Source organism: Archocentrus centrarchus, chromosome 19, assembly GCF_007364275.1.
Source record: "Archocentrus centrarchus isolate MPI-CPG fArcCen1 chromosome 19, fArcCen1, whole genome shotgun sequence".
NCBI classification, from domain to species: Eukaryota; Metazoa; Chordata; class Actinopteri; order Cichliformes; family Cichlidae; genus Archocentrus; species Archocentrus centrarchus.
The window spans coordinates 14,395,645-14,408,874 of record NC_044364.1 but is presented as its reverse complement, the minus strand read 5'-3'; the positions used below and the strand labels follow the sequence as shown (position 1 = coordinate 14,408,874).

The 13,230-nt window shown below is 38.3% G+C and overlaps 2 protein-coding genes across 4 annotated transcripts in view; both read left to right on the top strand.

Moving 5' to 3' along the window:
* LOC115798417 (zinc finger MIZ domain-containing protein 1-like) overlaps positions 1-3,198 on the top strand; it is a 106,936-nt gene extending 103,738 nt beyond the window's left edge. For 2 of the 3 annotated variants that reach the window (XM_030755268.1, XM_030755266.1), the window contains 4 exons: positions 4-248; positions 378-541; positions 916-1,200; positions 1,301-3,198. In XM_030755268.1, coding sequence (XP_030611128.1) covers positions 4-248; positions 378-541; positions 916-1,200; positions 1,301-1,408 — 802 coding nt within the window. In that variant the 3' untranslated portion in view covers positions 1,409-3,198. Of the gene's footprint in view, positions 1-3; positions 249-377; positions 542-639; positions 860-915; positions 1,201-1,300 lie in introns of those variants that run through there. The other variant, XM_030755269.1, reaches the window with a different exon arrangement.
* A 6,939-nt stretch (positions 3,199-10,137) lies between these two features.
* On the top strand, positions 10,138-13,145 carry ppifb (peptidylprolyl isomerase Fb). Its single transcript, XM_030755085.1, has 6 exons — positions 10,138-10,369; positions 10,652-10,682; positions 11,281-11,369; positions 11,452-11,548; positions 12,187-12,262; positions 12,729-13,145. Exons 1-6 carry the CDS (start codon positions 10,217-10,219, stop codon positions 12,859-12,861), a joined length of 579 nt encoding a protein of 192 aa, XP_030610945.1. The 5' UTR covers positions 10,138-10,216; the 3' UTR covers positions 12,862-13,145.
* Positions 13,146-13,230: the final 85 nt, after the last annotated feature.

The following is a 13,230-nucleotide window of genomic DNA, read 5'->3' as shown; positions in this document are numbered from 1 at the left end:
CAGCTCTGAGTTTGAGGAGGTCACAATTGACCCGACGTGTAGTTGGCGGCCAGTGGCTATAAAATCAGATATCCACATAAAGGAGGATCCAGATGGACCACTGGCAAAGAGGTTTAAGACAATGAGTCCCAGCCAGATGATTATGCCTAATGTGATGGAGATGATAGCTCAGCTTGGCCCTGGACCCTCACCATACCCATCGCTACCTTCTGGACAAGGAGGCAACAGCAGCGAATATGGAAGCCAAGGTAGCTCAAAAAAAAATACTTCTTATTACAAACTAAAGTAGCAAAGTATACGCAAAGCAAAGAAAATTTACAGAAAGTTTAAAATGATACATAACACGCGTATTTAAAAACATTTTTGTCTGCGTCTAGGCAACAGTTATCAGAGCCACGGGAACTTTGATTTCCCTCACGGCACCCCTGGTGGGACGTCAATGAATGACTTCATGCATGGTCCCCAGTTGTCTCACCCACCTGACATGCCCAACAACCTGATGGCACAAGACAAGCCACTGTCCCACAATATGCCTGACACAGTGAGTTTTCCCAACAATTCCTAATATACTGACTCTGTTTTCCAGTCTCTTTGTCCTTTTATTGCATTATGTATTTTTCTGCTTTACTTTGTTTATAGGCAGTCTATAAAAATGGGAAAATATAAACCTTGTTTTCCAGTGAGACGAGAAGCTGGCGTATCTGTACAGAAAACACCAATCTGCAGGCAGCAGCTGATGAGCCTGGCTTAGCATAAAAAAAACTATCACTTGTTTGTTTGTTTACAAAATCAACAGGCTGATGATGTCTTCTAAATTTTCAGAAAGCGTTTATCCAAAACCAATTATTCAATAATTAAAACAACCATAGGTAAGTGTTCTGTTCTGAATATATTCCTCCGTCTCTTTCTCTACAGATACCTCATTCTGTCGGCAATGACCAGTCGCATGGTCCATTGCAGCAGAGTTTACATGCATCTCCACACCCTGGGAGCCAATCAGGGCAGCAGCTACACCACAGCGGGCCTCCTCAGCCCTCGCGACAAGCTCCACCCCCTCAACAACAACAACAACAACAGCAGCAGCAGCAACAGCAGCAACAGCCTGGCCCCAACAGCCATCCTCACAGTGACCTGCCCTTCAACCCATCCAGCAGTTTGGACAGTCAAGCAGGGTCAGACATGCCTGAGCCGTCTTTAGACGTAAGTCCTCTAAAATAGATTATTCAAATATGGAATCTGTCACGTGTTATAATTATTGCAAGGAGATTCCCTGATTCTTATCATTCCTTCTACCATACAGCTCCTTCCAGAGCTCGCTAACCCAGATGAACTGTTGTCCTACCTGGATCCCCCAGACCTCCCCAGCAATAGCAACGATGACCTTCTATCACTCTTCGAAAACAACTGAGGCAATTCAGAAACACGTAATCACTGACTGCTGCAGTTTCCCTGAGAACCCAAGGCGGTCGCTCAGTACTTGATAAACACAAAGATGCACTCCCTTTGTCTTCTTCCTCTTGTACAACTTTCATTCGCCAGCGCAGATTGACTGAAAGAGGTTACAACTCAAAGACATAGCAGGGGTTCTCCCCGCCCTCTCACCCAGAGGTGATAACTTTAAACTGTGCAGCTATACTCAGTTGATTTTTTTTTTTTTTTTTTTAAATGCCACACACGTGTATGTGTGCTCATTAGAAACGTGTTGTAGCATTGTTTATTTGTTTTTTGTTTCCTTTTCAGAAGAAAAAGGAATTCACTGTATAAAACAGAAAAATAACTGAAAAAAAAAAAGAACCTGTGCTATCCGGCCAGTGCTTGTTATCTTATTCCAATCTGAGAGGCCACAGCTTCCTGGTGTCACAGCTCAATTCCCTGACAGGTCTGGTTAGTCGCACTGTTTTGTTCACCACACATCATTTATAAGCACAAGAGATTCTGGCAATGCAAAAACACAAAAAATCAGCCTTTTTCCAAAAGGGGAAAAAAAAAAAAAAGATCAAGTCAATCAGTGTCTGTCTTTGACAAAAATGTTTTTTAAATCCAATTTTTTGGTCCTCTGCCAACATTTTAAAAAAAAAAGTATTTTTAGGACTGATCGGCATCCACTTTGTCTACAATTGTGCAATTTTTTAAACACTCCTTTTCATTTTGACAGCTGAAAATGAAAAAAAAAAGAAAAAAAAAAAGAGTAGCATATCTGTCCATCTACATATTATATAGTTATGGTCCTCCTGCACACAGAAGGGATTTCATTGGAAACAAAAGGTACAACGGAGAGGTTTCAGTTCCTGTGACGATCCCGCTTTGTCGCTTCCTGCTACAGATCCTTCCGTCAGCTCTGCATGAGCCATCGTGTTGCTCATCTCTCTTCCCAGTTAAATGATGTGCTGTTTAAGTAATCTGCAAAGTGCATGTGTGCCAAGCCCTTGTCTAGTGCTGTTCCAAGTGGTGGAAAAAAAAAAAAAAGATAGTGTGGTTTTTATCAGTTGCTGTCTCCACAGATCTTTCGGTCGCTTGTTTGATTTTCTGTCATATTTAGTATGATTTTATTTAACACTAACATTGAAGGGATGATGTTGATATCAGCAGTACATTTATCATGTATTTGCTGAACATACTGTGTTATGTTTGTTATGCTTTCGATTGTTGCTGCACAATTAAACTATACATAAACCTTTTGGGGAAACTGCTCAACATCACCAAAGTTAGAGGGATGAGAATGGAAATGTTTGTGCTTCTGTGGTCCTGTATGTGTGTGTGTGTGTGTGTGCGTGCGTGTGTGTGTGTGTTTGTGTGTGTATGTAATATTGGTTTTAAAGATAGAGACAGGGACAGTTTATCCATCACTGCTGTTCAAGAAGTGGTTTCTCAAGCAGTATTGGTGCAGATTTCTTTTTGCCACATTTGTTTTCATTTTCATGTTTAAACAAAAAAAAAAAAAAAAAAGAGTGCTGTTCAGTATGCAAATGTATTATTTTTTAAGAAATGCTATTGTACTGTAAATATCATTGTGAATATTTTTGTATCATCTTGATAATGTTTGTCCTTTGCTCATTAGTCGTCCAACTTAACCACATGTGCTCCCAAACCAGCATATGGCTGTCTCGCCTCTTTCGCCGAGGCGTAGCCGGTCCAACCGTTTCATAAGCTATTGCCTGCAAGTCACACCCCCCCCCAACTATCCCCACCTCAACTGCCCCCCCCCCCCCCCCCAGTCACTTTCCCACCTGTTCATGTCCTACCACCTTGCATCTGCTCAAAGTGATTGTGTAGCATCTTTTCAGTTTTCAGATGTCGCACTCAGTTCGACGCAATACTTTGGTTCACGCTAAGATGTATTGATTGAAAATGATCAATGTTGTCTGCTCATGAATTTATGTTGACATTCGTCGGTGATGCTGAACAGTGATGGGTTTAAAAATGATGTGGTGTCAGCTGGCTTTCAGTGTAATTAGTGAGCTATGTGAATATCATAATTGTTGCTAATTGTCAGTGGTATTTTAAAGATATATCACAACCATATTTTAAAGAAATTCATGATATTGTTTATATTTTTGTTATAGAAAAAAAAAAGTGGCTTTTTTTAAAAGCATGAGACCATATACATTTTTATCCCCTTTTTGTTCTTGGTAAATTATTTTGTACTGGTTTTCTTATTAATCTGTAAGGCTAGAAATCCAATTTCTTTCAATTGTAGCATTGTGCTGAATCAACCATCCTGATTTTATGTAAGCATTGTTTTAAATTTGATGAAAGGAATATTTTTTCCTATTCAGAGCCCTAACATGTTTCATACTTTAGTCACAAGGAAACATGAAATCAAAAGTCTGTGTTTTTAACAGTCCACTGGCATGTTTTCATTCTTCTTTGCAATCTGAATTGAAACTTTTAAGCAATCCCACGGAAGTCGTTATCATTTCTTTTTTTCTTTTTTTTTTTCTTTTCAATTTGGTGAAAAAGGCAGCACCCCAAATTTGTAGTTGCACAATCACAATAAAAGGCCATTTCTCTGGGGGCTGTTGTTCAAAGAGAAAAAAAAAAAAAAAGAAAAAAAAAATTAATTTAAAAAAACAAAAAAAAAAAAAAAAAAAAGAGCAAGAGAGAGGAAGGGCACGTTCACAAGTTTGACCTGTGAAAAGGACGTTAAGACCAGGTCAAACATCCCAAGGATGCCTGTATATATGTAATTTAATATAAAAGACATGTGAACAGAAATGTATTCATTTTCCCTGGGAATGTGCATTGTTTCTTCAGAATAATAAAAAGCTTGCAACCCCTCTACTGGAAGTGGCTGAATATGGAAAATGAAACTTGTTAGTTAACGTCTGTGGGTATCGCTCAGCATTTTGTTCCCACTCTGTATTATACTTTCACCTCTTTTGTTAGGGGAACTGGGACAGCAATGTTTTACATGTAATATTTAGCCTAAGTGTTCTAGTCTGTCACCTGCATATTCTGAGGTGCTAAAACTAAAAAAAAAAAAGTTGAAAAAACATACAAAAAAAAAAAAAAAAGTTACAAAGATAAAATTGCTTGGAGGCGAGGGAGAAGCACGGTGGGAGGGACGGGTCCAGAAGATTGTAACCAAATCCATAGTTTGTACAATTTTTTGATATCATGAACAGTTGGAAAAACTATACAATCTAAGGTGATTCATGCAATGTGGCCATTGTCTCTCTGTTTGTACATTGTATGTACAATCATTTCATATTCTAAACTGGTCAGAAAATAAAGGAACTAATTGTGATTTTTAGTCTTGCAGAACTGTATGTAGTTAGATGATGTGACAACCTAATATTTATCTAATAAATATGTATTCAGATGATACCTGTATGTCACTGTGATTTTGTCTTTTGTGCACCTGTGTCACAGTCTGACAGAGAGACCTGCCCGACTCGCACGCTGTTTACTGAAGAACGAGGTGCAAATGATGGGTTTTACTCAAATTTTCATTGATTTGGCTCAAGGTCGGCTCACCTTTAAGGGGAAAATTACCACACTAATAATTACTCATTAATTACATTAAATTAAGGTTGGTAGCCATCAACAATCTACTGAAATTTGCAGCTCCCAACATGGGGGAGCTATTTGGCCACAGTGACGAGGTATGTTTGGAGGAGTAAAGGTGAGCCTTTCAAATCTAAAAACACTGTATATAATAAATTGTATTACTAATACTGATAAATTCATATCTGAGTAGAAACTTACTGATAGTATTTAGGTTCCCAATCCAGGCATGCAGCACCTCAGCAGGTCACAAGATAAATCTGGGGGAACATGATATGAATAATTAGGAGAAATTATTCTTTAAAATTAATTTGTTAAATTACATTTATTTATTTGGATCCGATAAGATACTAACGATCCTTCTTGGGGTAGCCTATATATCATTATATAACATATCAATAAATCATGAGGCAAATAAACCAATAATGCAATAAAACCAAGTGAAGGATAAGCTGAAGAGATATTTAAATAAAAATGCATGGGAGTTTTAAAAGCAAATTACTGATAAAAACCAACGGCTACACCAGATGCAACAATTTGTTGGTAACCCAGTGTGTTTTATTTTAAAAGCTCATCATATATATAAGCTAACTCAAAACTGCTGAAGTGCAGTACATCCTAAACTAGTTTGAATCACTTTTGTGACTGCAGCAAATATGTATGGGATTTATAACCTGGTTATGCATCCAGAGTGTGCATAACAACAATGCTGCACAGGCTAGATAAGCAGAAAGTCAGCAAGATTTTACTCAAACTCAACAGACCAGTTTCAAAGTGACCTAAAGTTTCTAATGAGTCAGTTCTCCGGGGATATTCTAGAGCCACTCATACCCAGTACAGCAGTCACATGACTTTTTTGTCATTTTGACAGCCATAATAAGAACTGTTCAAATGCTCCAAATACTGAGGAAAGGAGCTGAAATACTTCCTTTATTGCCTCCTTTAGCATTGGATGCATGGGGCCATCCTTTATGAAAGTAGAGAGAAAGTGGAGCAGATCATGTAAATGTTAATTAAACGTGCGTTTTCCATTTCATGCCATAACCTACTGAAATATTTTTAATTTTCAACAACATGCTGTTAAACACACAGCTGGACATCACACTGCTGGAAGAAAATCTGCTTCTCGTCCATTTACTTCAAGTCAGCTGGGATAAGTGATGGATGGAGGGAATTTTATTTCAGTCACACAAATCCTAAACAAGGAGGAGAAATGAGTCACTGGATCACTGTCCAACAGGAGTATATAAGAGCTATCATTCATAAAGCGGGGAAAATTATTGTGATGCTGCAACCGCAGGATGATCTACTAACAGTGCGCTATCATTTCTTTTCAAAGATGGAGTCAGTAATAACCAGCATTCTGCCAAGAGCGGCGCAAATTAATGGCTCAAAAATCAGCAGACCCAAGGAGGGAGCATGAGGGAGAGAGCGGCAGGCCTACTAACCAAAACAAGCTCAGTTTTCACAAATGTTCTCTCCCTGAAAACAGCACACCGCCGTGAGACCGGGTAGAATAATCAGCCTTGTGGGTGGCGGCCTCATGTTTCAGTATTCATTTTGGCTCCTTCAAAGCTGTTTATTCACCCGTGAGAAAGGAAAAATTAACATGAAGTCTCCCCTGCAGAAAACGTCCTGTCTGCAGGAGAGCGTGGCTTTGGTCACAAGGAACCCGTTTTCTTTAGGGTGATCCTTCAGTTTTTATGGCAGGAAGGTTTTTTGGTTATAAATTATTTTCCCTGTGCACTGTTACAGTATCATTATAGTGATGCATTTTGTGTTTTTTTTTAGGACTCAGATATTATTTCTAAATTCGGAGGTGGTGACAAGTCTATCTGTGGAAGGAGTTTTCCAGATGAGAACTTCAAGCTGAAGCACACTGGACCAGGTGATTATCCCCATCTGCTGCAAATGAGGGTGAAGGCAATGTGGTGCTGCTTATTGAGTTTCAGAAATTTTCAGCTCTATAGTGCAAGTCACTTTGTCCAAATGCAGTTTTAACGTGGGTGCCACCAGCAGGCCTGGGCTGTGCAAACTGCAGCAGACTTCTTATATTATTGCAGAATATGATTAGCTTTAAAATGTGCAGCATAGCGCATGACACAACACCATAAGAAGAGTGCACATACAGGCAATATTTGTGTGTTTTTTTTCCATACTGAAGTACCAGAAAGCATGCCAATATGAAAGAAATTTCCCTAACTCAAAATCAAACATCAAACCAATCAAGTATTTTGTGCATTTTCACTTAAATACTGGGAATGTTTTGAGTTTATTGCACATTTTTTGTAAGGGGGTTAAATACTGTATATGTAAATCCTTCTTTTTTTTTAAATGGCATAATGCTTACAGTCCTTCACTGTAACATTCACTGTCTTCCTTTTTTTGCAACCACATTGCTTTACATTTTGCAGACTGTTTGGCATTTTCCTGTTTTAAGATTTCAGCCTTTAGCCAAATATTCATTTGGTGTGTATTCCACAGTCTGAAGTCTTGGCCTTCAGATCGTCATCATTTATTTTTAATTAAACTTGAAAAATATCTACCATCTTGGCCACGGCACAAGATGTCTCTCTGACACACAACAGTGAACATCATGCTTCAGTTCCCCTCATTGCTCATAATTAGTGGCTTGGTCATTTAGAACTGGTATTTCAGGTTTTTAGTTTCCTCCCCGAAACATACTTAGTGAACTCTATGTACAGTACTGCTCTTGCTCCCATCCCTCTGGGAGCTCTGGATCAGAATGAGGCATGCCTGTTCACTGTGAGTTCACGTCTTTCCAGCTCAACTGAAAACACTTTTTAAATCCCTCTCTTTGTATTTTTGAACTGAATAATCACAAGCCTCTTCTTTTAGGTTGGATGGCAAGCATGTTGTCTTTGGGAGAGTAAAGGAGGGAATGGACGTGGCCAAGAAAATGGAGTGTTTTTTGTTCACAGGATGGGTGCACACATCAAAGAAGCTCACATATCACAGACTGTGTTGAGCTCAAGCAGATTTCTTCTTTAATAGCAGAGCCAAAGTGAAAGTGGTGTTTTCAGTCATGGCCCAGAGTGCTTCCTCTTTTTGCTGAGGGGAGATCATTTTAGTGTAGATAACTTCTCTTTTTGTGTGTGTGTGCATTTCAATGCTGTTTTAAGGGCGTTTCACATGGGAAGGTATATTGCTAGCATTTCATTTTCAGTGAATAAGTGCTGTCCTGAGGAAAATTAAGTTCTGTGCTTGCATCATGGACTAAAACTAGATCCTGTTTTGATGTGATGAGATCGGGTCAAAATGTCATTTTTGCCAGTGGGAGATTACTTGCGGGTCTAATGTGCGAATTAAAATTTGCATGGGCATTAAAACTGAATGCACTCGCATCCCAGTCAATTTGCGAGGTGTATCCAGCCAGGCCCTGGTTTGAGACCGAGAGGAGACACACACTGTGGAACGGTTGCATCAGGAAGGGCATCTGGTGATTAAAAAATCTGCCAAATCAAATATTGCCACTGTGGCAGCCCCTTGTGAGTAAGGGAGCAGCTGAGAGAAGCTTTTTATCTACCACGCTATAAAATGACCAGCTTTATTACACTTGTTTCTTTGGTAATGTCAGGTTACGTTAGAGGTTAAAAAACACATGACAACTGACACATTGGAGACAGGAGATTGTTTTCCATGTAAAAAGCCCATTGATCATAATAACTAACACATCTATGTATGTTATAAAACTTTAATCTGTTCTATTAAGAGTATTAACATTAATTGGTTTGTAAAAGAGACACTCATTAAAGTAATTCTTCCTGTATGTTGTGTGGATAATTTAGCTCACTGGTTCCCAATCCAAGGATCCAGTGAATGAATAAATCTCTGATCTCTGGGGTTGCAAGTTCATTTAAAAGTCAGAGTAAAGTTTTTTCTCCCTGTAATGTTAGATTCATTTGCTAAATATCATATACAGGACATCTGAAACTGTGTTTGCAGGACTAACCAGGCTACATTAGGCCTGTACTCATTTTTATTTATTTATTTTTCTCTTTCCTCCCTTGTAAGTGCAGTCCAAGTTGAGTTTTTACCATACTTAATTTAATAAAGCCATCTTTAATCCAATTAACCCCCAACTGCACACATTTTATTTATTTCTGATAAAAAATTACTATCAAGTACCATCTGTTACTTTAAGTTAAATTATGCTAAGCATGTACATAAAGTTTGTTTTATTGTTAAACAAATTAAAGGCGAGTAGGCACACTGCAGATTCTGAAGCCCAGTGTAGTTAAAGAAGGCAGCATTCAGAGTCTAAATAAAATGGAAAAATGGATATAGGCAACGCCAGTTCTCCTGCCAACCTGTGTGCCGTACCAGCCAACATCGCACAGCTGTGTCCATGCGAACCGTCTGCGGGTCCATCCAATATGGCAAGACTGCTGGTTGAACTGCCAGACTGTGTAAAACTACTACAAATTTAGGCCAGCAGATATACAAGTCTCAGAGATGGATGCTGATAAGACAGGTGTTTGAATGATACAAGACAGCATGTGCCTGCACCCATTTTTATTAAATCTGAAAATAACCTGCAAAGTGTGTCAACCCAGTAAGCTAACTTAAAACTGCATTTAATTGTATTTGACTGTACTTTTCTTTCAGTATACCTGCTTGGTTGCTGCAAAAAACATGGAACACTGCCCATACAGCTTTCTGTACTTCTCTGTCATACAGGCTAACTACTGAGTATGTGCGTGCACTGTTAACACAGAATGCAGCAGAAAGACCGCAACATTTAATTAAAAGACAAAAGGCCATCTAGGATAAAGTTTATAATGTAGTAAAACAAGACCGTTCAGAACTAGTCAGCAGGCACTGTCGTGCCACTTCAATTGTTAAAATTATTTGGGGACCCATTCATTTCAAGCTGTTTTGACTAATAAGTTGTATGAATGCAGTTTATATTCTAAAGTAATAGCCCATTAAATACTTGTGTGTGTGTGTGTGGGGGGGGGGGGGGGGGGCGTTAAAGTCAATATAAAAGTCATTTGTTTTGTATTTTTCAACATGACGTTAATGACGTGACTAGCACATAGCAAAAAAAAACAACAAAAAACAAATCGCGTGTAATCTCGCGAGAACTGCAGCATAACTTCCGCTTGTGTAAGAGAACTTCCTTATGTCCCGTCTGTAAGCGTGACTACTGTAGGTCATTGCAGGTCCACCTGTGTTGAGTGTTAAGATGTTGCTGTTATCGAACAGGATAAAGCTTTGTTCTCTGGCGTTTACCGCCGCGCGTTTGTACAGCAGCGGCCCAGCAGCCGCGAACAAAAACCCGGTGGTTTTTTTTGACATTGCTGCAGACAACGAGCCGCTCGGCAGAGTTACCTTTGAGGTAAGTAGGTCAGGAAGTGTCTAATATATATATATATATATATATATATATATATATATATATATATATATATATATATATATATATATATATATATATATACATATATATATATATATATACATATATATATATATATATATACATATATATATATATATATATACATATATATATATATAGCCTTTACTTTAAGTTTGTGTTTGCATTTTAATTAGGTGTGTGTCAGTTCAGTGTGCTCAGAGGTTTTTCGCCTTCAGGCTTTTTATTTTTCTTTTGCAGCTGAACGCAGAAGTTGTGCCAAAAACCGCAGGTAAAGTGTTTTCTTCATCTTCCATCAAGCACCAGGCAAGCTGGAACGAGCAGCTGATCTTAAAAGCAGAGATTGCTTCACTGAGTTGACCATTTGCTACTGACATAGCAAATGTGCATTTGAATAAAAGGCTGTTACTGTTGACAATGGCACAGCATCAGAAAAAATAAAACATTCTAAGGGGATATTTCTGTCTAGACAAAGTACTAAAGATTATTGTTCACTTTATTTTAATGTTGAAACACGAAAAGTAGGAAATAGTCATATTTAAGATGCTGGAACTCTGAATTTGTGCTTTAAAAGCTGAGACTATCAAAATAGCAGCAGATATTGTGTTGATAATTGAGCAATTAATCTGTGGCATTTTTACTCTGCGCACTGAAGACACAAAATAATATTTTTGACAGCTTTAAAAAATATATGTCGTGTCCAGTAGTTTTTTTGTTTGTTTTTGTTGTTGTTAAAACGTAAATGAAAATGTTGGAACAGCCAGCCGAACAAGCGAAGTATACTTTTGCTGCATCAAGCCTCACCGTTCCATCTGACACTGTGTTGATTCAAATGTCAGAAACAAACTTACACGAAGTCTCTCCTGCAGAAAATTTCCGAGCACTGTGCACAGGAGAGCATGGCTTTGGTTACAAGGGGTCAATTTTCCACAGGGTGATCCCTCAGTTTATGTGCCAGGTAAGTTTTTCCTGTTTCTCTACCATTATTTTTCCAGTATGCTGTTGTGGTACACTTGCAGTGACACATTTTGGGTTTTCAGGGTGGAGACTTCACTAGCCACAATGGAACTGGAGGAAAATCCATCTATGGACGGATGTTTCCAGATGAGAACTTCACACTGAAGCACACTGGACCAGGTTAGAATTTCTGCTTCTCAGTGATTGTCAGTACAGTCCACACAGGATAAGGATAAGATGTTTTCTTAGCCTGTCCGGGAATATAAGTATATTGTATGACAAGAATTTTGATGACTGTATGAATTTGTTTCTTGTCCAAACTCAGAATTATTTTTTTCCCTTTTGTACCAAAAAGAGGGTTGGCCTGCACCAAACCTAATACATCATTACAAATTATACTTTGATTTAATGTGCCATAGCTGCATACACAGCACAGTGTCTGTACAGTAAAATAACTGTAGGAAACTACAGATATACAGTTTGTAATTTTACTGGGCAAAAATTAAACAGACCGTGACCGGCTTAATTATATATTTATCTCAACTTAAATATTAACAATTAAACATCATGGGTACTATGGTTCTTATTATACATTTACTGGGAAATTACCCAATGCTGTCCTTCACTGTAACATAGTACTGTCATGCTTGTCTTCTGCCACCAGGTGGCAACATTTTGACATTTGAAATAGGGGCTTTTCTAAGATTGATATTTGAATGTCTTATAAGCTGTTGTGCAGATGTGTGACTCAAGTGAAAACACTACATTCAAGTGTTCTTATTTTAATCTGACTGAATGTGAATTTGTTCAATTGTAAGGTATCTTGTCTATGGCCAATGCCGGACCCAACACCAATGGATCGCAGTTCTTCATCTGCACTGTTAAAACAGAATGGTACGTACCAATAAACATCATATGTGAAATTAACCTAGAGAAACTATTCTAATGGTCATCATACCACATTTTTTTGATACATACTGAGGTGTATGAAGGGTGCTGGGGAGGTAGTCAAATGTCATCTTTATGGGGAAAGAGTTAATATCTACCTTTTTTATTTTTTTGAAAGGCTTTAGTTGTGGGTAATGTTTTTTTAAAGTGTTTCAGCAGTGTCTTAGTATTAATAAAATAATGTTTCACTGTCTTTTGCCTCCCTTTGCTGAGAATGATCATTTTAATGAAAGCAGTGAATTCTCTCAGTTGAAGCAATATAATGTATAGACCTATTGGTAGCCTAAAATAGCAGAATCGGAGCAGAGATGGTGGCTTCACTCAATAAAATGTGTTTCAGACTCAACTGGGTGCACCGTGGATCATGTCCATCCAGGGCAGCTTCATTAAAATAAGCGTCTTCTTTATTTAGGTTGGATGGCAAGCATGTTGTCTTTGGCAGCGTGAAGGAGGGACTGGACGTAGTCAAGAAAATGGAGTCTTTCGGTTCACGGCTCGGGCGACCCTCCAAGACGATCACTATCACAGGCTGTGGAGAGCTCTAGTAGACTCCATGTGGACGTGGTCACAGTCATCTCCTGCTGTAATTTCAATAGAGAGTGAGAGTGAAAGAGTCTTTCTTCAGTCATGGAACAGAGTACTACCTCTATTTCCTGCAAAAAGGTAGAGGCTAACACAGCTGTGTGTTTGCTGTAAAAATGTGAACTTGATGCATAGGCAATAATGAATGATTCTATTATGTTGTAGAAAATTCCTCAGTATAGACTTAAACCTCTTTTGGCAAAAGGGGCACTCATTTGCAAACAATAAACTTTCCTGAAGATGTGAATTATTATTATTTTATGAACCAAGATGTCAAACCATTACAAAAATCATTCTTAAAAGGGAAGTTTTGTGCTGAAACTGGCTGAAAT